This window comes from Microcebus murinus, chromosome 12 (genome assembly GCF_040939455.1).
Source record: "Microcebus murinus isolate Inina chromosome 12, M.murinus_Inina_mat1.0, whole genome shotgun sequence".
Lineage (NCBI taxonomy): Eukaryota > Metazoa > Chordata > Mammalia > Primates > Cheirogaleidae > Microcebus > Microcebus murinus.
The window spans coordinates 3,947,917-3,973,338 of NC_134115.1; the positions used below are offsets into that span (position 1 = coordinate 3,947,917).

General features: G+C 40.7%; 1 protein-coding gene across 1 annotated transcript; it reads left to right on the plus strand.

The window, feature by feature from the left end:
* On the plus strand, positions 1–25,294 carry LOC142874349 (uncharacterized). The gene is made up of 5 exons (XM_076009212.1): positions 1–154; positions 7,960–8,027; positions 12,027–12,122; positions 19,383–19,688; positions 23,187–25,294. The coding sequence occupies exons 1-5, from the start codon at positions 1–3 to the stop codon at positions 23,250–23,252; spliced, it is 690 nt and encodes a 229-aa protein (XP_075865327.1). The 3' UTR covers positions 23,253–25,294.
* The last annotated feature ends 128 nt before the right edge of the window (positions 25,295–25,422 follow it).

Below are 25,422 nucleotides of genomic sequence, written 5' to 3' on the forward strand. Positions count from 1 at the left end.
ATGAACGAGGCTCTCAGCAGCCAGCATGGCAAAGCCGGAAAGCTCACTCTCCCTTCCAGTGGGGACTGCAGCTTGTCAGACGGACTGAACAGCCACATCACAGATGCCATGTGGACATGCAGGAACATCAGCAAGTCAGAGCACAGGAATTCAGGTAGCCTTCAGAGGCTCCTGTCAGTTGTGCCACTTTGAAGCCCTGCAGTGATCTTGGGGACAAGTGGACAAGCTTCACAGGGAGGTTTCTGGAGTCAGCTTTGTCAAGGTGCTTGCTTTTGACACTTGCCTGTTTCCTTGTGCCTCCTTCTTTTGAGTGCCTCTTCCCAAAAGGGGTAGAGCATTGGTCAGGGCTCTGTTTGCTAAATCACAGCCATATTCTATTCCTGTGCCCTCAGCCTCCCAACCACCATGGCTGGACTTTAGGTCACCTTATAGTAGTGTCTTAATCAGCTTGGGCTACATAACAAGACACCATAGACTCAGTGGTTTAAATGACATAAAATTATTTTATTACAGCTCTACAGGCTGGAAGCCTGAGATCAAGGCACCAGCATGGCCAGTTTCTGGTGAGGGCCCTCTTTCTGGCTCATAGAAAGCCACCTGCTTGCTGTGTGCTCACACAGCGGGGAAAGAGAGAAGGGGTAAGCTCCATGTCTCTTCTTACACGGGCACTAATCCCAGCAGGATGGCCATCCTCATGACCTCACCAAACCCAACGTGCCTCCCTCGTCTCCATCTCCAAACACCATCACACTGGGGTAGAGCTTCAACATAGGTATCTGGTGGGGGAGCAATTCAGGCCATAACAAATAGTTTAACTTTCAGAAGGCCCTGGAAAGGAGGTGGGAGGTACCTTGCTGTCCAGTCTGTGCCCACCACAGCCTGACCATGGACTTGTCCCTGCAGACAGCATGAAGAGCACACTAAGGATGCCAATGGAAGCCACAGCTTGGTGCTAACACTTTACAAAGAGATGGCCCTGCATGAAGGTCTGATCTGACTTCTTTCTCCCAGCTGGAGCTCAGAAGGGATCCTGGTCTAACAGCTCATCTGGAGCCCCTCCTGTGGAAGACCTGTTGGTCTTTCTCAGCTCTTAGCTAAGGACAAGCAAGATGAAGGGGCATCTTGTTCAGTGGGGGCTTCCCTGCCATCATCGTGGGTCCCTGGCAAGCAGCCAGTACAGCCACTGAGGCGCCTGGGGCCTCCCATGGCGTCAGGGTGGGTGGGGTGGGGAGGAGAAGGTGAGGATTTTCTCTTGTATTCTAAAAGTTTTGTAGTTTTGTTTTTTATATTTGAGTGATTTGTTCATTTAAAAATGAAAAGCTTTTGTTTTGTTTTTTTATATTTAAGTGATTTGTGATTTGTATAAGGTGTGAGACTTAGGTTAAGGTGTTTTAATTTTTGTGTAGGTCCTCTTGTCGCAGCACCATTTATGAGACACTTTCTCTTTCTCCCTCTGAATCTGCTATGAATTGCTTTTGCACCGCTGTCAAAAATCAGTTAACCACGCTCCTGTCAACTATTTCTGGATTCCATGTCCTGTCCCTTTGATATATGTGCCTGTTTCCCTTCCGGTAACCACGCCTCAGTTACTGTAGTTATATAATGTGTTGAAATTGTGTAGACTGATTCCTCCCACTTTATTCTTTTTCAGGAATGTTTTACCTGTTCTAGGTCCTGTGTCTTCCCCTGCACAGCTTAGATTGGTCTGGTCTGCATCTCCAAAAAGCCTTGCTGAGATATGTACATGAATTGCATTCAAAATGTGTCTCAATTTGAGGGAATTGAAATTAGAAAAAATTATTCTGTTGAGTCTTCCAATCCATGAACACTTATTTTGGCCACCTCGTTATAGCGTGGCAGGGTGGAAACCTCTTTGCTAGAGTGGTATGTTTGAGGCCACAGATACTGTTGTGTGGTGTTTGGCTGGAGTAGAGCAGCTGCCGTCCAGATGTGTTTTGCCTTGCTGGGCTCCCCATTCCTGGTCCTTTCACTGGAGAGAGCAGGCTTTTGTTGTGACTTTTGTTGTCTGCACCAGTTGATATTCCTAGGTTGCTGGATTCTCCGTTATCCAGTAAAGGATATATGAGGCCAAAAAAAAAAAAAGAAGAAAGAAAAGAGAAGAGAAGGGAAGGGAGAAGGGAAGGGAGAAGGGAAGGTAAGGAAGAAGAAAAGAAAAGGAAAAAAAGGAAGGAAGATTCCCAGGGAACTCACCAATAAGTTTGTCCTCATGTCCCAGTGTCCCTAACTGGTCTACCTTCTCCTCTTCACCTTTCAGAGTCTTTTCAGGTTTAACACAATTATATATATATATATATATATATATTTTTTATTGCTCATGGTATTTATTTGTACTTAGTGGGAGCAGGAGGAAAAAGTACATCTACATCATCTTCCTGCTAAGTAAAATGTAATTTTTTTAATTAGAATGTATATGATTTAGCCCACAGTCAGAGATTGAAATAAAACTTATTTAGAATCAACAAAAATGTACATAAATAATAGCAAATAATTTATTATTAACACATCCAAACTGACATGCAATCATAACATTAACATCTATAACAACTTTCATGGGTCTGATTTTCCTTAGCATAGTGGACCTTGAGTCCACAGGGTTACGGGTACATCCTCCAACAAACAAGCCGTGAACTATGGGCAAGTGTTTACCTTTGATTCAAATTCCTATTAACAATACCTAGAACAGGTCCTGATATGTAGGCCCTGCTCGATATTAGAGTTGCCAAATCTACCAAATAAAAATATTGGTGCCCAGCTAAATTTGAATTTCTCAGATAAAACAAACACTGTTTTGAGTATAGGTAGGTCCCATGCAATATGAGGATATACGTATACTGATAAAAACATTCACTGTTATTTGAAATTTTGGGGTTTATTTTGGAAATTCAAATTTAATTGGACATCTTGTATTTTATCTAGTAATCCTAATGCTTTCAGTTGCTGAATTAATATATAAACTATGTTTGTTTATTCATTGATTGGTATAGATCCATGCTTTGGCTGTCTCGTCCCCACCTTTGTAGATCTGTAACTAAGTCTGCCTACGCTACGAGGTTGGGTTCGAATGATGCCTCTTCCACAGTGCCCTCCAACAGGCCACAGCCTCTTAGTTTCCACAGCCCTTCATTTTTTCTTATATAATTTATTACATTTATTATTTATATATATATGCCTATTACCCATCTATGCTGTATGATCTGTGAGGGTAGCAGCCAAATCTAATTAATTTGTGTATATTACACAGTGCCTTGATCACTGTAAGGTGCTTAATCAATACTTTAAAGCAATAAATTAATTTTTAAAACCCTAGAGAAATCACACTGGTCAATGAGCACAACATTAAGGTCAGGGAATTTTCCTACTCCACCAGACTCTACAACTTTAAATTCTGGCTGGATATGATGTGAATTGTCAAATAATCACAGAATGAAAACCTTGGTCATGATTGTCTTTTAATTGTTCATTCTACCCCTACTACTTTTTGGTTTGTTTAGGAAAGGACATTCACAAACAGAAATATGGACTTTAAATAATTCTTTTCCTGAAATCAAGGGTTTTATTCATTCTCAAAGCTATGTATCCAGAGCCAAAGTTTTATTGCAAGCCAGGATTGGAGAATGTGGTGTGAGGAATGTTCCCACCACACAGGAAGAAGGGACCAAAGGGTAGAATTGCTTGGGGGGTATTTGGATGGTTGTCATCCAGGTATGGAAACTTGACCACTGAGCAGGCACCACACACTCAGCCTTCCTCCAGATCTCATCAAAGCGGGGGTGGTGAAAAGCAAAGGCACTGACAGAAACCTCAGACAGATTGAGAAAGACCCAACCATCCTGAGCAAAGCGCTGTGCTTCCTTGCTGTCGCCAGCCTCAGGCAGGAATAGGCACTGAGTACGAAAAATGTAGCACCTATGCTCATGAAACTCGGGTTCTAGTGGGGAGTGAACCTATAAGCAAGTGACCAGTGGATGCATAATATGCGTGATACGTCAACAATGAATCCGGAGGGCGATGTTTACAAGAGGTCGAAATTGAGTAAAGGCCTGATGGGTGGATGAATGAGCTCAGTGGAGATCCACAGGAGGGAACAGCGATTGCAAAGGCCCTGAAGCAGGAATATTCTTGGACATTCAAGGGATAGGAACAAGAGTAGGGCAGCTGGTACAGCTGAGTGACAGGGCTGAGGCTGGGAAGACAAGCAGGGGAGTCCCGCAGGGCTGGGGATCAAGGTGATAATGTTGGCTGTTTCTCATCGCAGGCATGGGAAACATTTGCAAGTTTGTGAGGGAAGGAAGTGATGATCAGATGTGCATTTTTAAAAGGTCACTCTTTCAAGAATGTAGAGTGGGGCAAAAGGAGGAAGGAGTTGACTCTGGAGGTTATTCTGTCACCCGTGTGAGAGAAAATGTGGCTTGAGTAGATTGAGAAAAGGGAGTTTGGTGAGTAGCAGTTGGGTTGCAGATATATTTTGAGAGTGGAGCCATTAAGACTTGCCGTAGGACTGGGTGGACATGAGCCTGGATGACTGAGCAAAAAACGATACCATTAGCCAAGATGTGGGGAAAGGGGTGTGGGCGAAACTGAGAGCCCATCTCGATGGAGCTGCCAAGGAGTCACTTGGCAAACGAGTCTAAAGCTCCGAGCAGAGGCCGGGCTGGTGGTAAAGTCTGGGGAGTCCTGGGGCATTGTTAGTTTTTAGAGACAGGAGACTAGATAAGACCCCCAAGGAGGGGACTGCACACCAGGAGGAGAGAGAAGACAAAGGGCTGAGCCCTGGGCCTCCAGCACTCAGATGCCCGGCGAGAGGAAACAAGTGCAGGAAGGTGGTGTTGGGGAGCTGTCTGTGAGACATGGGAACTCAGAGTGTGTGCCTCATGGCCACAAGCAAAGAGTGTGTCCACAAGACAACTGTGATCAGTTTGCTCCAGCCCTCGTGGTACATCTCGTGTAAGGTGAGACCTAGTGGCCACCCAGAAGGCGCTGGCCACTGGCACAGGAGCACTTCCTGTGCAGTGTTGGGATGGATTCCTTACTGAAGTCAGTTCAAGTGGCAATGAGGGCAGACAATGTGCAGACAGAAAAGCAGACGGCTCCTCTCAGAAGGTTTGTTATAAATGGGGAGAGTGGAGAGAAAGATATGGTGGCTGGAGGGCAACGTGGAAGTCAAGGGGAAGTATTTAAACGGGAGAATTACTGCACATTTTATGCTCATCTCCAGAAGAGACTGAAAATTCTGTGCTGCAGGAGAACATGGAGACAGTGCAAGAGCCAGTCCTCGAGATGGCAGGAGGGTGATGGTCTTGGTCTCAGGAGTAGGGCGCTCCAGTCTCTGCACTAGACGAGGCGCAGAGGTGTGCAGACGGAGAGGTAGTGACAGGCTTGCTGGGGGAGACAGGTGGCTCTGCTCTGATGGCTCCTGATATCCCAGAGAAGCAGGAAGCAAACAAAGCAGAGAGGAAAGAGGGGTGCAGTCCCTGGCGATTTGAGCAAAGGGGAAAAGGCATGAAATAGTCATTCCATGGGCTGGGGCAGGGAGACAAAATGTTTAGGAAATGCAGTCTTGTTGCCACATGGCACTAGCTTCCTTAAGGTTTGGTCATAAACAGAATATGAACTTGGTTAGCACAGTTTCATGTTGCTCTTTAGTTATATCCACTTCATGGGTGTACACTGCAGCGTACAGGAAATTGGGGTCTAATCAGGCTTGAAGTTATGCCAGAGAAGTTTAAAAGAGGTTGGGAAGATCATGAGAGTTGAAACTGTATTAAAAGGAATGGTCAGAGAAATAGACAATGAAATCTTCTGTGGTTGGAAAATTGAGGGTCTGGTGGCAGAGATGAGCAGTCAAAAAGCAGCAGCGGTCAGTGACCTGGAAGTCTGAGTGTTGGGTAGTGGCTGGAGTAGCATATTAGAAACAGTGGACCTGAAATATAGGTGATGGAGTTCCAACAACACCAATGTAAGTGTTCAACAACACTTATATTGAGATTTTGGAGGTGATTAGGTAATGCTACTATCAAGTTTTTGTGGCATCCAAGGGAGAGGATGATTAAGGTCATGTAGAGGGAAAGATCATTGGAAATAAGGAAACCAAGGTATTTGATAAATTGTCCATTGGATTTTGAAAGCACCAAGAATGATTTTTAATAAGAGCTTCCACCAGGACGATAGACAACTCAAGAAATAACAAATTTTTTAAAAATAATGTGCAAGACATTAATTATATAGGGTTGGAGCTTTCTTACACCTGGCATTTTATAAACTGCTTCTATCTTTCTGAATAACATCTGATTGTTTCAAATAAACACTGAACCTATAAGTTGTTTTATTTTTGTTTCCCCTCAACTCTTCTGTATGACCCCAAAAAGAGTTTCTCATACTGAATTTAGAAGAAGGACATAAACACACCTGTCATGCATAAGTATTGTGACAAGAGCCACCAATACTGATGTCATTTTATCCTCCACTGTTCGTCATAACCAGCATGGGCTCATGTGGGAGAGATTCTCACAGACGACAAATGTTGAAACATCACTATGATGTTCATGGCTGAACGAAGAGCACATGGAAGGATTCCGTAAGGAGGGATCATCTGAAGGTATTTTCTGAGGGCTCAGAAGAGAATAAGAAGAGAGGAAAGAAAAGGAACAATGAAGGTGAAGTTTCTGTGAAACTGCTGCCCCAACCCCACTGGAATGTGGGCATTAGCACCTGTAAGCCTTCTTGTTCTCAGTATTTTCATTTTTCTGTTTGTGATCTGTGGGGAGATTTTTCTTACCCATATTTTCTTGCTCAGAATGCAGTCTTTTGTGTTTAGAAGCTGTGTCCAGCTACGCAGAGTGTGTTCAGATGCTGTCCAGATTTCCACAGATGTGTAATGCAGTTTCAGAGCAGGAGCATCTCACCACTCTCTGCCACCCATTCCTGAACTAGAGCTTAGATTCTCCTGCTTCTTAATTGCCAGCATCATGGGCTAGAAACACTAACAGAGCAGGAGGAAGAGATGGTCATCACAACAACAGACTGAGTCTGTTGCCAGCAATCCTGCATTAGGGTCCCTTTGTCTTTTAGCCGCTCTACTTGAAGCCAGCCTTGGAAGCACTACTTCCTTTGCCCCTTCTCCTGTTCACTGTGTCTGCGGCCTCACCTCCTGTCCTGCATTTCCCACCCTTACTCTATGAGGGGTCAAACCTTGTGAACCCAGATGCCCTGTCCTTCCTTACTTTTCCAGCTAGCCAATGTCAGCCTTCCTTGGTTTCCTAGGATAGGGTGAGCTATTTGTCACTTTAGGGCCCTTGCTGATTTTCTTTCCTCATCCCAAAACACTTCCTGGTGCTCCCTGGTGCTCTCTGCTTGCCCCGAAGCTGCTCAGCTTCTGGTCTCCTTCTCAGGCTCGGCTTCACCTCGCTTTCTTAGAGGTGTCGGCCCTGACCTCCCAGTGGAATTCACAAAGCCCTGCGTTAGCCGGTCCCCACCACAGAGTTGGCTTTCTCTTATTAGCGCTTAGTCCTCCTCCAATGGTTTCCTCCTTTGTGGTCCTTCCAAGGACCTGGAGCGTCATATTATGAGAGCCAGACTCACATCCATTTTCATCACATTAGCATCTCATTTGGAACAATGCCTGGCACAAAGTCAAAAGTTAGCAAATATCTAGTGGGTGAATAAGTTATATTAATAGGTTTCTGAGAAAGATTCCTTCTTTCAGCGATATTATACCCACATGCTAACTCATTTTCTGGGGCAGAAATCTTTTTCTCCTCCATACTCCCCCAGCTACTCAGCATCAGTCATAGCTGAATTCCACAGTCCACAAGAAATCTCATTTAGTGTGAATTTGTAATCTGTCCAACTTTCAACAGACATTCTTCCTTTCACATCATACAAAGCCACCTCCAGAGAAATCCTAAAATAGTGGGAAAGTTATGTGCCATTTTCTTTTAGGCTTAAGCTCCATGTCTTCAGTGACAGTAGAAGTTCATCGTTTGGAGAAGTGCCTTGCGTCCCTGGAGGTCAGCACCTGCATGCTCCAAATGCTCTGGTCTGTGTTACACTGCTGCGAGGAAACAAGCAGAGGCCAATACAAAAAGCAAAACTTCTTTTTCTGGGCGTTCAAGAACTACAGTTTGTTCTTTATATGTTCATGGTAACAACTCCTTTTTAAAAATATTCTTTATTACTCTATAGTTCAATGTTCTGTGCTCTTCTGTGCTCTACATTTTTTCACATGAGTCTGATTATCCTGCTTACAGGTTTATCAATTTAAATGATCTTTTTAAAGTACCATTGACCCTTGAACAACATGAGTTTGAACTGTATAGATCCACTTATATACAGATATTTTTAAATAAATATATTGGAAAAATTTTTGGACATTTGTTATAATTCGAAAAAACTTGCAGACAAACTACACAGGCTAGAAATATCAAAAAAAAGGTAGGAAAAAGGTAGGTATGTCATGAGTGCATAATATATATATAGATACTAGTATATTTTATCATTGACTACTATAAATTATACTCAAATCTATTATGAAAAGTTAAAATTTATCAAAAATTATACACGCAAACACAAACCAGACATGGTGCCATTCAGTCAAGATAAATGTAAACAACATAAAGATGCAGTGTTAAATCATAACTACATTATAATTAAATGCAGGATTAAATGAAACTGCTCATACTGTCCTATTGTAATAATTTTGTAGGCCATCTGCTATTGCTATTATGGTGAGCTCAAGTGTTACAAATATCTGCTTAAAATGCCCTATGAAGCTAGTCATCCTTGTGGGCAGTTTTTCTCTTCAGTAAATTGCATATCATCATAAAAAATGATATCTCATGGTTCTTGTGTATTTTTCATCATGTTTGGTTCAATATTGTAAACCTTGAATAACACCATGTGACCCATACACAGTGCCACTAGTGATGCTGGCAGAGCTCCCAAGAAGCAAAGTCATGACATTACAAGGAAAAGCTGAATCACTTGGTATATACTGTAGATTGAGGGCTGCAGCTGCAGTTGGCTGCCTTTCAAGATAAGTGTATCCAGCATGTGGACAAAAATAAAAGGAAACTCATGAAATTCACTCAAGCTATGCCAGCAGGTGTGGAAACCTTGCGTTTTTTGTGAAGTACCTTTTCACTTTGTATTGAAAATGCAGCTTTTATGTAGATGCAGGATTGCTATAAGAAAGGCATACCTATACTCTAATATAATTTGAGTCAAAGCAAAGTCATTGTAGGACAACTTAAAGCAAAAGGAAGGTGAAGGATCTAAAGCTGGAGAATTTAATACCACCAAAGAATGGTTTGATAAATTTAGAAAGAGATTTGGCTTAAAAAGTGTCAAGATAAAAGAAAAAGGATCTGTGTCTGAGCAGGTTTTAAAGGCAGACTAAAGTGTCCCAATCTGGAAAAAATGTCACAAAGGACTTTTATTGGTAAGGAAGATAAGCCTGTACCTTAAAGCAGGAAAGGATAGGCCAACTACTGTTTTGTGCAAATGCAGTCAAAGTTTAGGATCAGGTCTACCCTTACCTATAAAGCTGCTAATCCCTGAACCTTGAGGGGAAAAGGTAAACACTAGCTACGAAGTGTTCTGGTTGTACAATAAGGCCTGAACAATGAGAACCCTTTTTCTGGATTGGTTCCATCGATGCTTTGTCCCTGAAGTCAGGAAGTACTTTGCCAGTAAGGGACTGCCTTTTAAAGTTCTTTTGATGTTGGACAATGTTCCTGGCTACCCAGAACCCCAAGAGTTCAACACTGAAGGCATCCAAGTGGTCTATTTTTCCCCAAATGTAGCATCTCTAATTCATCATCTAGGTCATAAGCACATTTAAGATTCATTCCACGTGATGCTCTATCGAAAGGGTGGTCAATGCTATGGAAAAGAACCCCAATAGAGAACATCATTGAAGTCTGGAAGGATTACACCTTTGGAGATGGCCTATGGCCTCCGTGAAAGCCATCAAGGCCAAACCAATAAATTCCTGCTGCAGAAAGCCATGTCCAGATGTTGTGCATGACTTCACAGGACTTAGGACAGAGCAAATCAAGAAAAATGAAAGAGACTATGGATATGAAAAAAGGTCAGGGTGAAGGGTTTCAAAATATGGATCCCGAAGACAATGGAGTGTTGGGCAGGTGGGAGGGGGGAGGAGGGGATGGGTAAATTCACACCCAATGGATGTGGTGCACACTTTCTGGGGGATGGGCACACCTGTAGCTCTGACTTAGATGGCTCAAAGGCAATATATGTAACCAAAGTGTTTGCACCCCCATATTATTCTGAAATTTAAAAAAAGGGAAGAAGAAACCACTTTGCTCATCCATAAGCAGCAACTCCTCTTCCATTCAAGTTTGATCATGAGATTGCAGCAATTGAATCACATCTTGAGGTTTCACTTCTAATTCTAGTTCTATTGCCATTTCCACCACACTTGCAGTTACTTCCTCCACTAAAGCCTTGAACCCCTCAAAGTCATCCATGAGGGTTGGAATCAATGTCTTCCAAACTCCTGCTAATGTTATTTTGACCTCCTGCCATGAACCATGAATGTTCTTCATGGCATCTAGAATGGTTAATCCTTTCCAGAAGCTTTTCATTTTACTTTGTCCAGATCCATGAGAGGAATCACTGCTATGGCAGCTATAGCTGTATTAATATACATTTGTTAAATAAGATTTTAAAGTCAAAATTACTATATGATATATGTGCAGAATGGATACTATATTAGCAGCCATGAAAACAACATTAATCTCTTTGTTCATCCAACAGAGCTCTTGGGTAACCAGGTGCACTGTCATTGAGCAAAAATATTTTGAAAGAAATATTTTTCTAAGTAGTCTTAATAGTGGGCTGAAAATATTCAGTAAACCATGCTATAAACAGATGTGCTGTCATCCAGGCTTTGTTGTTCCATTTATAGAGGACAGACTGAGTAGATTGAGCACAATTCTTTAGGTCCCTAGGACGTTTAAATTAGTAAGTGTGTGTTGGCCTTTGCTTAAGGTCACCAGCTGCATTAGTCCCTAACAAGAGAATCAACCTGTCCTCTGAAGCTTTAAAGCCAGGCATTGACTTCTCCTTTCTAGTTATGAAAGTCCTAGGTGGCATCTCCTTCTGATATAAGTCTGTTTTGTCTACATTGAAAATCTGCTGTTGGCTATAGCCACCTTCATCAATTATGTCAGCTAGACCTTCTGGATAATTGGCTGCAGCTTCTCCATCAGCACTTGCTGCTTCACTTTCCACTTTATAATATATATGGAGATGGCTTCTTTCCTTATACTCCAGAACCTACCTCTGCTAGCTTCCAAACTCTGCAGCTAACTCACTTCTCTCAGCCTTCATAGAATTGAAGAGAGTTAGTGTCTTGCTCTGGATAGGCTTTGGTAAGGGAATGTTGTCACTGGTTAGATCTTCTGTCCAGACCAGTTAAACTTTCTCCCTTTCAGCAATAAGGCTATTTTATTTTCCTATAACTTGTGTGCTCACTAGAGTAGCACTTTGAATTTCCTTCAAGAAAGGAAATTCAATTTCCTTCAAGAAAGGAAATCCTCCCTTGCATTCACAAGTTGGATAACTGATACAAGAGGCCCAGCTTTTGGTTCAGCTCACTTTTCAGCGTACCTTCCTTACTAAGCTATCATTTCTAGCTTTTGATTTAAAGTGAGATTAAAGTGATTTCTTTCCCTGAAAAGCCGCTATAAGGTTATTAACTGGCCTAATTTCAATATTGTGTGACTGAAGAAATAAAGAATATGAGAGAGAGAGACAAAGGAGCAGGAGGTCGGTGGAGCAGTCAGAACAAATACATTTATCAGTTAAGTTCATCATCTTATATGGGCATAGTTCATGGCACCCCAAACAACTATAATAGTAAAATCAAAGGACACTGATCACAGATCACCATCAAAGATACAATAATAATCAAAAAGTCTGAAATATGAGAGTTACCAAAATGTGACACAGTGACATGGTGTGAGCATATGCTGTTGGAGAAGGTGGTGCCGTTGGAGAAGGTGGTGCCAGTGGACTTGCTCCTGCAGGGTTACCGCAGGCCTCCAACCTGGAACCACAGCAGCTACGAGTGCAGTAAAGTGAGGTGCAATAAAACAAGGTGTGACTGTATTTGCCCAGAGTGCCTGCACCTCTTTACCTGTTAATCGTTGCTCAGCTTTCTCCAAATACACTGTTCTCACCATTCAACTTAGAAGAGATCATTCTTATCTGTGTTGCAGACAATGTCCATGTTGCTAAGCACCATGAGCTTCTCTCCACTCTCACTTTATTTGACAGCAACATTTGTTGCACTACTACTCCCTTCTTGTGAGATTTTTAATAAACCATCAATTCAAGGCGTATGATTTCCCAACTCCCTTTACTTAATATCTAAATCTGTACCATTCGAACTATATAAATTTGAAAAATATTTCTCCATGCTTCTTAAAGCAGAGATATTTTAGTACCTGTCTTTTTATGTTGTGGTGAGCATATCACTAACTTGAGATGGCATTTGGCCATGAATATTATCCTCATAACTCATATTTTTGACCATTTTAAGGAAAACCTTATTACACATCCGTAAAAGCCTAACTTTATTCTGGGTTCAAATCCTGTCTTCTCCACTTTCTGGCTATATGAACTTGTACCTGTACCACTTTTTCTTCATGTGTAAAATGATAAAAATAGAATCTATGTTAACCTTGCTTGAAAATGGAATGAGTTCATATACGTAAGGATCTGTAAATGGTATGTGACAAAACGTGAGGTCAATCGATATTCCCAGTTTTTCTTAGCAATTTTATTGGAATCATTGCTGCTGTGCCAAGCAAGGTCTCCTGACTTCAGTAATCCTGCGGCTGGTGATTATATGAGGATGGCACAACCACAGTTTTTTGCATTTGAACCTCATTCTGATCACTCAGAAAAATAGTAGGAGATCATGGTGGACTTCAATTCCCTCAGTTAGTAGAAGGATAAATCAAACAAGAGATTAAAAGTACTCACTAATGATGGGGCTCAGAAAACAATACCTTAGAATGAAAGCCTCAGAGGCAAATGTTTTTCTCTGGCTTCCTCCTGTCCTGCCTTTTAGTACCATTCTTCCCTTTGGCTAGCCATAGAAACTAGAATCCCTCTTCCCCAAGCAGGCAATAGAAACCAGAACCACTTTTCCTGAAATCCAGCCATAAAACCTAAAATAATGCAGTGCAAACACTGGCCATAAAGAAATTGTCTGTTTGAAATTGCTAGTTTCACTATAAGTCATAAGTCCCCCATTCCAGAGAGGGCCCTGCCCCCTACCCAGAAGGAAGGATGCTGCTCAGAGAGGCCAGGATGTTTTCCCACTCGGTCTCTTAACATTAAATAACATCCCTTTTGCCCAGTCACATTTCTACATGGCTGTCCATACCTTGTTGAAGCCAAGCATAAGAATGGACAATTTCCGTTGTATCTTTGGGGCTTCATTCTTAAGCCTCCTGTGTGTGAACTAAAATAAAATCTTAAGGCTTCCCCCACCCCCACCAGCTGACTCAGTGGATCCCCTCTTAGCCAAGGGGATATCCTAAAACTAAATTACCTGCCACGAAGAGGGAGGTCAGACATGCCTCACCATGCCCCCTCCCTTCTTGGAGACACCCTTTGTAACTCATTAACAGCCCTAAGGCTGTGCAAGACAAAGCTTCAGGTCCTTGATTTACACAACAAATACGTCTATTACTTGTCTCTGATTAACAGAGCTCCTTATCTTAAAACATTTCAAGCCTTTAGATAAAGCTTCATTTCATGTTTATTAACCAATTACAAGTCAAAGAATCTTTAAACCCACCTATAACCTGTAAGTGCCCCCCTCTTCGAGATGTCCCACCTTTTTGGGTCAAACCAATGTATGTCTCCCACGTATTGATTTATGACTTTACCTGTAACCCCTGTCTCCCTGAAATGTATAAAATCAAACTGTAACCCAGCCACAGCGAGTCCACTTGCTCAAGGCTTCTTGGGAGTGGCTCCGGGTCATGGTCCTCAAATTTGGCTCATTGTAAATCTCTTTAACGTTATCTTACAGAGTTTGTCTTTTTTTTTGTTGACATAGGTATACACATTAAATACAATCTCTATGCCTTTTTTTGTTCTTAATCTGTCTCATATCAGTGATTTTTAAGGGAACTTTGAGGAGGCAAGGCCCTTGGTTACTATACTGGTATTGTTAGTTGGATATCACAAGTCTCCCCCATTTATGTACATTTACTGTCAGGCAGTGTTGAGCTCAATGTTTAAAGAGGTCACCAGATGAAACAGCACAGAAATCGTGACCATCAAGGACTCTCTTCCAGTCATAATGCATCAGTTGACAGATTATATCATATACTGCATGTACAGCTATATCAATGAAAAGAATATCATAGCACATCACATGCAAGGTCAAAATAAAGTTGTATAAAATTTTTGCAACATGTGATTATATATGTATATATTATAAAGTGTTTCTTACTGTGAGTCATAGTCAAAAAAAGTTGAGGAAAGGGAAGAATTTAGTAGAGGTTGAGCATCCCGAATATGAAAATCAGAAATCTAGAACCTAAAACTTTTTGAGCCCCAACATGATGCTCAAAGAAAATGTTCATTGGAGTATTTTGGATTTCAGGTGTTCAATGCTCAATTGATAGGTATATATATAACACAGATATTCCAAAATCTGAAATTTGAAACTCTTCTGGTCCCAAGCATTTCAGATAAGGCATTTAATTCCAGATAAGAGATATTCAACCTATATCTTCAATTTTATTTGACTTCCCTACCACAATATACTTTTCTAATGGATCAATAGGAAAACATGGTAAATCAGAGTTATCAGATCAAAATGAAAATAAGGGAATGTTAAAAGTATGCAGTCCATGAGTGCACAATTCAAATACACTGGAAAACAGCATTTTCATCTTACTGTGACCAGTAACATCTCAGACCAAATGCAATCTCAGTTGAATAATGTTGCCCATATTCCCACTTGTATATGCTCTGTATATTACAATATTTTATCCTGAATTCTAGGTAATAAAACAGTTGGAGTTTTCAAATTAACCATAACTCATTTACCAGTTAAAAAGATAAATTGAGCAAAAGGTTATCAGATTTGGAGCATCTAATTATATTATGATTTTTCAAGATGGTCTGTTAGAAGAAAATGACTGTTTATAAGTAAGTTATCTGGAGGATAGCTATGCCATGGCAAATGTATGATGCTTTCAAGTACAGATTTATGTTCTTGCTTACTCACCTTTAAGGGAAAGCCTTACAGAGAAACAGCATTCTGCAATGTTTTAGTGTTAGATGCCCTTTTGCCTTGTAGAGTATTGGTGGTGATTTGATTGTATCTCCATATGTATACAAAATTATATAAAGGCTTATGTTTTAAAATTGTAGACTGACAAGGCAGTACTGAGAATGTTAGGTTTACATATTACTACATATAGATTTTAACTTACAGCACGTTAAAGCCTGAAAAACTTAATGATGTACATCTTTTTAAAAAACTACAGATGGGTGACCAACAGTGACAGTTTTGTACCAGAGGACTCATGTTTCTTTTGTGATATTTGCTTCTGAATGTTCCACTGTGATTCAGAGGCAACAAACTGGGGGAATTCTTTGTTTATCTTTATGTTGATCCTGCAACCTTTAATTAAGAATAGCCACACACACACACACACACACACACACAGAGAGAGAGAGAGAGAGAGAGAGAGAGAGAGAGAGAGAGAGAGAAAAGTGCAGCCTTCTGAAATAACTGCTCTCTTGGAGAGCAGTTTATATCTAAGAAATGCCACTGAGGACCATGATCCACTTGGAACAATTAGCTAAAGCTACCAAAAAAAGGTCCAAATCAGAGATTTTCCTAGAAAGTAACTTGATTATATTTGTTTGGGAATATATTGAATTTAGTACTTATTCCAAAGGATGTTTTTCATTTAGTGCTTTTACCCATTGTAAGTTGTTTATCTTACTGAGTTATAGAAGTGCTAAATATGAATCCTTTGTCAGATACACATATTCTGATTCTTTCTCCTAGTCCATGCCTTGCCTGTTCATTCTCTGTCTGGAGTATTTTTTACTAATGATAGAATTCAGTTAATAATATATCAAGTGGTGTAAGTGTTTTGAAAATTCTTTGAAGAATGTTTGAACTACACCATCTACCATGAGGCTTCCAAGGTAAAGATCCTTCAAATATCTGTCATAAAAATTAGGGAGAAAAATAAGAGTGAATTATTTATTAAATAACACAACATTAAGAAAAGCTATTATGTAATTTAATTTTATAGTGGGGTCTTTTGTAATATTCTGTTACATTTAGTTTTGTTAGGAACTAGACACATAAGAAATTGTAATGAGACTACATGAATAATGAAAGTAAAAAGATCTTGAGTATAAATATATTCACAGAAGTAACATTTAAATTGAAGCTTCAATTCTGGACAGAAACTTTCTATGAATCAGAAGTGCTGTGAGTTTAAAATATGTCAGTTTAGTATTGAGATTAAAAAAATAGGTTTTACCAGAGAAGACCCGTATAACAAAAGCAATCCTAGGCAATAAAAACAAAATAGGAGGTATCAATTTACCAGACTTCAAACTATACTACAAGGCTATAGTCATTAAAACAGCTTGATATTGGCACATGAATAGGGACATTGACCAGTGGAACAGAACTGAGAACTCAGATATAAAACCATCCTCATATAATCAACTAATCTTCGACAAAGCATACAAAAACATACACTGGGGAAAAGAATCTTTATTCAATAAATGGTGCTGGGAAAACTGGATAGCCACATGTAGAAGACTGAAACAAGACCCACACCTTTCACCTCTCACAAGAATCAACTCACTCTGGGTAACAGACTTGAACCTTATGTGTGAAACTATTAGAATTCTAGAGGAAAACGTTGGAAATACTCTTCTAGACATTGGTCTAGGCAAAGAATTTGTAAAGAAGACCCCAGAGGCAATCACAGCAGCAACAAAAATAAATAAATGTCACCTGATCGAATTAAAAAGCTTCTGCACAGCCAAAGAAACTATCAAGAGAGCAAACAGACAACTCACAGAATGGGAGAAAATTTTCGCAAGCTACACATCCAATACAGGGCTGATAGCTAGAATCTCCTTAGAATTCAGGAAAATCATCAAGAAAAAATCAAACAACCCTATCAAAAACTAGGCAAAGGACATGAACAGAAACTTCTCAAAAGAAGACACAATAATGGCCAACAAACGTGAAAAAATGCTCAACATCTCTAATCATCAGGGAAATGCAAATGAAAACCACAATGAGGTATCACTTAACTCCAGTGAGAATGGCTTTTATCAAAAAGTCCCCAAACAATAAATGTTAATGTGGATGTGGAGAGATAGGAATACTCCTACACTGCTGGTGGGACTGCAAACTAGTTCTAGTTCAACCTCTATGGAAAGCAATATGGAGATACCTTAAAGTGATACAAGTATATCTACCATTTGATCCGGCAATTACACTACTGAGCATCTACCCAAAAGATCAAAAGTCACTCGAATGTTTATAGCAGCACAATTCACAATTGCAAAGTTGTGGAAACAACCCAAGTGCCCCTCAATATATGAGTGGATTAATAAAATGTGGTATATGTATACCATGGAGAACTATTCGGCTTTAAGAAACAATGGTGATACAGCAACTCCTGTATTTTCCTGGATAGAGCTCAAACCCATTCTACTAAGTGAAGTATCTCAAGAATGGAAAAACCAGCACCACATGTACTCACCAGCAAATTGGTATTAACGGATCAACACCTAAGTGGACATATAGGAATAACATTTATTGGATGTCAGACAGGTGGGAGGGGGCAGGAGGGGAGGGGTATATACAAACACAATGAGTGAAATGTGCAACGTTTGGGGAATGGTCACGCTTGAGGCTGTGACTCGAGGAGGGAGGGGAGCATGGGCAATATACGTAACCTTAACACTTGTACCCCCATAATACACTAAAATAAAATAAAATAAAATAAAAAGAAGAAAAAAACCCTAAAAAATAGGTTTTATATGACTGTGGAAAGATGGAACAATCAACATCCTACTGCTAGCTCTGGCTCACTGTGTCTTGGCTAATACTATGGAATATTCTATAAGCTAAAAGAAAACAAGTAAACACAGGAGTTTTTCTGGTCCAACTCTTCCATTCCTCTGGTCCTCTAACTATAATAATCCTAGTTACTCTTTTCTCTCATTTCTGAGCCAAAGGGAAAAAGGAAGCTTTTTCATAAATTCCCAGGTCCAGATCATCAGAGAAAATTGTAGCTATCTGTATTGAAATATGTTCAATATTTCAAACAAATATTGTTTGGCCAAACTCGACTGGTAGCTAGCCAGCAAGGGAGCTCCAGTGTCGCTTTCTGGGACAGCCTCCTGGGAAGCATCAGGGATCTAGGGGACACAGAATAGCCAGCACTGCCCCTCCCTGGGGGTCTCTCACTTCTGCTTCCCCGATAGAGGCAGGTGCATCTCTCTTATGCTCACTCTTTCTTACCCTTCTGGGAATTAATCCTGTAATGTAAACAACGTCCCTCTGTGGGCATCCACAGAAAACATTCACGCATCCTTTACATTTAATAGTAATATCCACTAAGCTACTTGGAGCTAGGTGCCTTACAGGCTTTCTTTTTAAACCTCATAATAGTGCATCAAGGCAGTTACTGTTATCTTTAATTAAAAAGAATGATGAGGGAAGAGAGGAGGTGGAGATAGAGTCCAACCCAGAGAAGTTAAGTCACTTACTCAGGCCACACAGGTACCTTTCAGTACCAAGTTGCCTCTAGGAAGAGAGAAAATAATACTTCTTGATATATCATGTTTTGCCTTCTTACTTCCCTGTTTCATCTGTTGGTATCAGCATATTTAGCTTGGACATTGCAAACAACTGAGTGTGGCTCTGAGATGTGAGATCTCCACTGGAAACTGCTTTGGTTGAAGAACTCCCTGCCCTGGCCTGCCCTTCCCTGCCCTCCCCTTACCCTCCCCTCTCCTTCCCTGCCCTGCCCTTCTTTCAAAAAGCTATAGATGCTTTATTGGATTTACCAAGCAAATCAAATTACTTTTTCTTTTTTCTAAAAATTAGTTTTACTGAGATATCACTTACATACAATAAAATTCATTCATTTTAAGTATATAGTTTAAGTTTTTACAACTATATACTGTCCTGTAATCATGAGCAAAATCAAGATACAGAACTTCTCATCATCCCAAAACATTCTCTCATGTCAGTTCGCAGTCATTGTAAATAAAGCTGCTATGGACATCTATGTACAGGTTGGGTTTTTTAGAGACAGTGTCTTGGTCTATTGCCTAGGGTGGAGTGTAGTGACACAATCAGAATTCACTGCAGCCTCCAACTCCTGGGCTCAAGCAATTCTCCTGCCTCAGCCTCCAAATTGGGTGGGACTATAGCTGAACACTACCCCACTCACCTAATTTTTCTCTTTTGTTACTGTTTATTTATTTTTATTTTATTGCTATTGTTTTTTGAGACAGGGTCTTGCTCTGTTACCCCAGGTAGAGTGCAATGGTGTCATCATAGCTCACTACAAACCTCAAACTCTTGGCCCCAAGTGATCCTCCTGCCTCAGCCTCCTGAGTAGCTAGTACTACAGTCAAGTGCTACCACACCCAGATGATTTGTCTATTTTTTTTGTAGAGACAGGGTCTTGCTGTTTTGCTTAGGCTGGTCTCGAATTCCTGGCCTTGAGTGAGCCTCCCATCTTGGTGTCTGTCCCAAAGTGCTGGGATTATAGGCATGAGCAACTGCTCCTGGCCTGAGTACAGGTATTGAGTGGATAAATGTTTTTGTTTTTTGGGGGGTGAATAGCAGTGAGATTGCTGGGGTGCATAGTAAGTGTATTTTAACTTTGTTTTTTGAAAAGCCCAACTGTTATTCAGAGTAGTAGTTGCTTCATATCCTTTCCAAACATTAGCACTGTCACTTATTTAATTTTATCATTCTGGTGCCTTGTTGTGTTACCCTAGTGTGGTTTTAATTTACATTTCCTTGATGAGTAAGGATGTTGAGCATCTTTTCACATGCTTATTTGCCAGGTTTTATAAATATTCTTTAGTGAAATGTGTAGTCTCTGCCAGGCACGGTGGCTCGAGCCTATAATCCTGGCACTCTGGGAGGCTGAGGCGAGAGGATCACTCAAGGTCAGAAGGTCAAGACCAGCCTGAGCAAGAGTGAGACCCCATCTCTACTAAAAATAGAAAGAAATTATCTGGATAACTAAAAATATATAGAGAAAAAATTAGCCTAGTGTGGTGGTGCATGCCTGTAGTCCCAGCTACTCAGGGGGCTGAGGCAGGAGGATTGCTTAAGCCCAAGAATTTGAGGTTGCTGTGAGCTAGGCTGATACCACAGCACTCTAGTCCAAGCAACATAGGGAGACTGTCTCAAAAAAAAAAAAAAAAAAAAAAAAAGGAAATGTGTAGTCTGATCTTTTGCCCATTTTTAATTGGATTGCTTATTATTGAATTGTAGGAGACTTTTATATATTCTAGACATGCGTCCTTTGTAGGATAAGAATTTTTAAGTATTTTCTATGTGGTTTATCATTAATGTTCTTAAAATATCTTTGGAAAAGCAAAAGTTTTTAATTTTGATGAAGTTCAGTTCATTAATGTTTCTTTTATGGTTCATGTTTTTGTGTCCTAAGAAAACTTTGCCTAACCCAATGTCACAAAGACTTTTTCATTGCTCTCATCCAAAAATTATGTAGGTTTAACTCTAATCTTTACACCCATGATATATTTCAAGTTACTTTTTTTTACAAATGGTGTAAGGTAAAGATCGTGGGTTTTTTAAATATGTGTATATTCTCATGTTGATCCAGCACCCTTTAAAACCCAACCCTCCCCTCCCCTGCCCTCCCCTCCCCTCCCCTCACTGTTACTATACTTACTATACGTGCCATGTGTTCTGTACACAGCAAGTCGTGCGTCGTTGCTCTGTTGCCTGGCTAGAGTGCAGTGGTGTCATCATAGTTCACTACAACCTCAAACTGCTGGGCTCAAGCAATCTTGTGGCCTCAGCCTCCTGAGTAGCTGGGACTACAAACATACACCACCACGCCTGGCTAATTTTTTCTATTGTTTTGTAAAGATGGGGTCTTATTCTTGCTCAGGCTGGTTTCAAGCTCCTGACTTCAAGCGATCCTCCTGCCTTGGCCTCCCAGAGTGCTAGAGTTACAGGCGTGAGCCACCGTGCCCAGCCAAGAATTTCAGATTTACTGCATACATCAAGAACTCTGTCTGCCTCAATGTGAGTGAAAAAAAATGACAAAACTATTCAAATGAATATAATCTTTTTTGTGTTGAAATTGAAAATCACTATGATGTTCTCTACCATAAGTAAAACTCCAACAATAAATATTGAATGGGGGATACTATGATATACCATATTGATTGATTATCATATCTGAGTCATTTATAAATACAAGAAATTAATGATATACTGAATATATTATAATTAATCTAGTTTCACCTATGACCTGTTACTCATTTTCCAGCCTACTAGTTTTATTGTCATTATGTGGCTCTGTTCCTGTCTTCTACCTTCCAGATTTTCCTAGCCAAGGGTGAGCACTTACTTACCTTCACCCGCAGGCTCTAGAAGATAGGTTGGCTGTGTTGTACTTGAACTATGGGTGGTACCTGTCTGGGCCAAACAAAGAAGTGTAGCTATAAACTTGGAAACAAAGGCAGGGGCCAGTTAAGTTAGGGAACCTCAAATCTGGCAGTCAGGTATTATGAAAACCAAAGACAAGACTTGAATTTGGCTGGCTAGTGTCCAAATAGGAACAAAGTCCAGGGTGTTTATGTAAATTGGGGAGACAGCATATTGGCAAATTCCAAAAGAAGTAGATAGAGTCAGAGAATAGACAGGGGTGGCCGTGAGCGGTGACAGACTCTGGGAACACTGGGTATCTGTGAGAATTTAGTTACTAGGAAAATTAAGAACCACATCCCCAAACTTGAGTTAACTCTGCTCTTTGTGCCCTAATTCCCGATGTGTCTATGCTAGGGAATACTACTTCGGGCATTTCTCTGAGGATATGATACTGAGCTCCCAGCTATCTGGATCCAGAGCCCACAAGGGGAGGGTGTATGTGATTTCCTCTATTTTATAGTACTTGAGATATTGATAAAGTAATACTGCCTCATTCAAAATTATCTCCATGGGAAACTATGTTCAATTAGATAATAATATTATTGCTGGAAATATTTTGAAATTTCAGTAATAGAATTGTCTTCAGAAGTTTTCTTTTTTTTTTTTATTTTGTTTGATCTCTAACTAACTGTCATTTTTATTTTATAAAGATTTTTATATTTTTAGAATAAGCCAAAAATTGTTAAGATCCAAGTCTGGAGAAAAACACATGGATGATCAAGCTGGGTGATTGAGATTAGGTCAAAAATGAAGGTGTGGCTATACAGTAATAACATTGGCCTATGAACTTCATTTTATGAAGGAGACAGTGAAGATACAAATAGGTTAATTAATCAGCCTGGTTTCACATAGTCAAGAAATGTCCAGGTGAAGGATTCAGATACGCAGTCTTAACCACCATGCTTATACTGCCTTCTGCCGTGTGACTACCTACCTACCTTACACAGTATAATAGTGAGCAAATTGTAAGTTAATAAACACTACATAATAGTACTAACAGAAGTTGACACCATGTTTATATTTATCTAGTAAATTACTTTTACTTATAAAATACAAAATATTTTAATAGCAAAAACTAACTCAGGAGGATGAAGAAAAGAGTATAAAGCATAACTTGCCCCTTGTTCCAAGTTTTCATAGTCCCCATGATTAAGTCCCCACCCATCGTGGGCAGCCCTATAGGGTGGTGACTGGGTAAGAAATGATGTTTGGGCCGGGTGCGGTGGGTGGCTCACGTCTTTAATCCCAGCACTCTGGGAGGCTGAGGCAGGCAGATTGTTTGAGTTTAGGAGATTGAGACCAGCCTGAGCAAGAGCAAGACCCCGTCTCTACTAAAAATAGAAAGAAATTAGTTGGATGACTAAAAATATATAGAAAACAAATTAGCTGGGCATGATGGCACATCCCTGTAGTCACAGCTACTCGGGAGGCTGAGGCAGGAGGATCGCTTGAGCCCAGGAGTTTGAGGTTGCTGTGAGCTAGGCTAAGACCACGACACTCTAGCCTGGGCAACAGAGTGAGACTTTGTCTCAAAAAAAAAAACAAAAGAAGTTTGGAGTCAAGTGAACGTGAATTCATGTCCTATTCTCACCACTCGCTTCTTGGGTAACTTCATACAAATAATGTATTTTCTTTAGGTTTTAGTTCAATAATCTCCAAAATGGGAATAATAATAGCACCTCATTCCCAAAGTTTTCAGAATAGTGGTCCCCAACCTTTTTGACACCAGGGACCGGTTCCGTGGAAGACGCAGACTGGGAGGGCGGGAGGCAGAGCTCAGGGGTGACGTGAGTGACGGGGAATGGGCGTGAGCACAGATGAAGCTTCGCTCACTCTCCTCCCCTCACCTCCTGCGTGTGGCCCAGCTCCTAACAGGTCACACACCAGTACTGGTCTGTGGCCCAGGGGTTGGGGACTTCAGGTCTTGACGATTAAATGTACCAAGCATTAATATATTGCCTGGGACCCAGAAGCACTTGACAAATGATAGTTTCTGCTTTCAGTGAATTAATTTGGTTTATGCAGAACTCAGTTCTTTTCCTTATTTTTCACCCCCACACCTACCCTGCACAAACAAAAAGCCTCACTCACCTAAGGGTGTTTAAGTGTATAGCACACAAAATTGAGGAAAAGGGCAGGATTTACATCACAGACACCTCACACTTTAAAACCGAATAGTAGGGCCTGGGGGCAGTGGGCACTGCCATAATCCCAGAACTTCTGGCAACACAGCAAGACCCCTTCTCTGAAAAATGAATACATGAATAAATAAATTGAATATTAGGGACTCTCTTCAGACCCATTCTGGCTCATGGGCTGACTGATTTAAAAAAAGGGTAGTTTGGGGGCTGCCCAATTTTAAAGAAATGATTAGACACGTCCACTCTTAAAAGATCTATCCACCAATTTCAGGAGTCTTGGGCTCCAGCCTACCAGTGTGTGCTGAGCCCTGTCTCTACTCTCTTCTGTGCAGCCCTTTGACTTCCACATTGCTTTTAACTTCTAGTGTATGAAAGTTTGCCTCACTTTCTATCCATAAAAGTAAAAAATCTTTCTCTGCAGGATTTTTTTCTTAGCTGTTGATATAATAACTTTTTTCATGTCCATTGACATTTGGTTTACATCTTAGAATTCTGAATAAGGACTTCATGTGCCAAAGATTTCCACTACCAAAAATGGGGAGGGGCAGTTTCTAAATCATTCTTATAATCCAGAGATGTAAAGAACATAATAAATTATACCTGAGAAACTATTTAGGTGAATTCAAAGTTTCCTTGGGAATCATCCTGTGTGGTACTCAATTCTGCTTTGTTGAATCATACATTATGTGAAAGATTAGCAAAGGAGAAAAGAAGAACTTCAAGGATGCTGGCATAGTTTTGCAGAGGCTAACACAATGTAGCCCCAGTAAGACATAGATCTGTAGACTAAAGTTCTCTAAAGCAGAAGCAATCTCTATTTGCCTTAAAAGCTATGAAACCAGAGGCATAGCACTTCTAGAGCAATAAAAGGGTCTGGATTTAGCTAATTCAGTTTTCTCACTTTACACATGGGAAACTGAACCACCACAGAATTAATAGCACAGCCGAGGCCAGAGTCGAGGTTTCCTGACTCATGGACACGACATCATGGCTGGCGTTTAGGTGCCATCCAGACTGGCGCCATGGGCCCTGTGCGTGTGTGATAAAATTGAGATGAGTTAGCAGGTGCCATGGTGGGGGATATAGGCAGTGGGGTCTCAGATAACCTTGATGAAGGTACTTTGCCTTCCTTGGCTTAAATTAATTCATCTTTATAGGAGGTCTACTCATGGGGGGAAACTTTGGGAGGTGGGATATGTTTACAGCGTAGACTGCGGTGATGGTTTCATGGGTGTCTCCAAACTCTAGATTGTGGTTTTGGTTTCATACTTTTCTCTGCTCATTGTCATATATATTAGACATGTACAGGTTTTTGTATGACAATTATAGCTCAATAAAGTGGTTCTTAAAAAAAATTAGAGCTAATTCTTCCCTCACGTGGCAGGTGTGAGGACTAACAATGCGAGTGTGCACGTGAGACGCCCATCCCCACGTCCGGAGCACAGCGGGCACACAGTGAAGGCCACGTCCTGCCCTTCCTCAGTCACACCGGCAGACAGGTTGGGT

What these genes read in the sequence shown, in the direction of transcription:
- LOC142874349 (XM_076009212.1), top strand. Translation starts at nt 1, where the DNA reads ATGAACGAGGCTCTCAGCAGCCAGCATGGCAAAGCCGGAAAGCTCACT. An exon ending in GTCAGAGCACAGGAATTCAG is followed by an intron (nt 155 to 7,959) that starts GTAGCCTTCAGA and finishes ATTTTCTTTTAG; the next exon opens with GCTTAAGCTCCATGTCTTCA. An exon ending in TGATCCTCCTGCCTCAGCCT is followed by an intron (nt 19,689 to 23,186) that starts CCTGAGTAGCTA and finishes CACATCCCTGTA; the next exon opens with GTCACAGCTACTCGGGAGGC.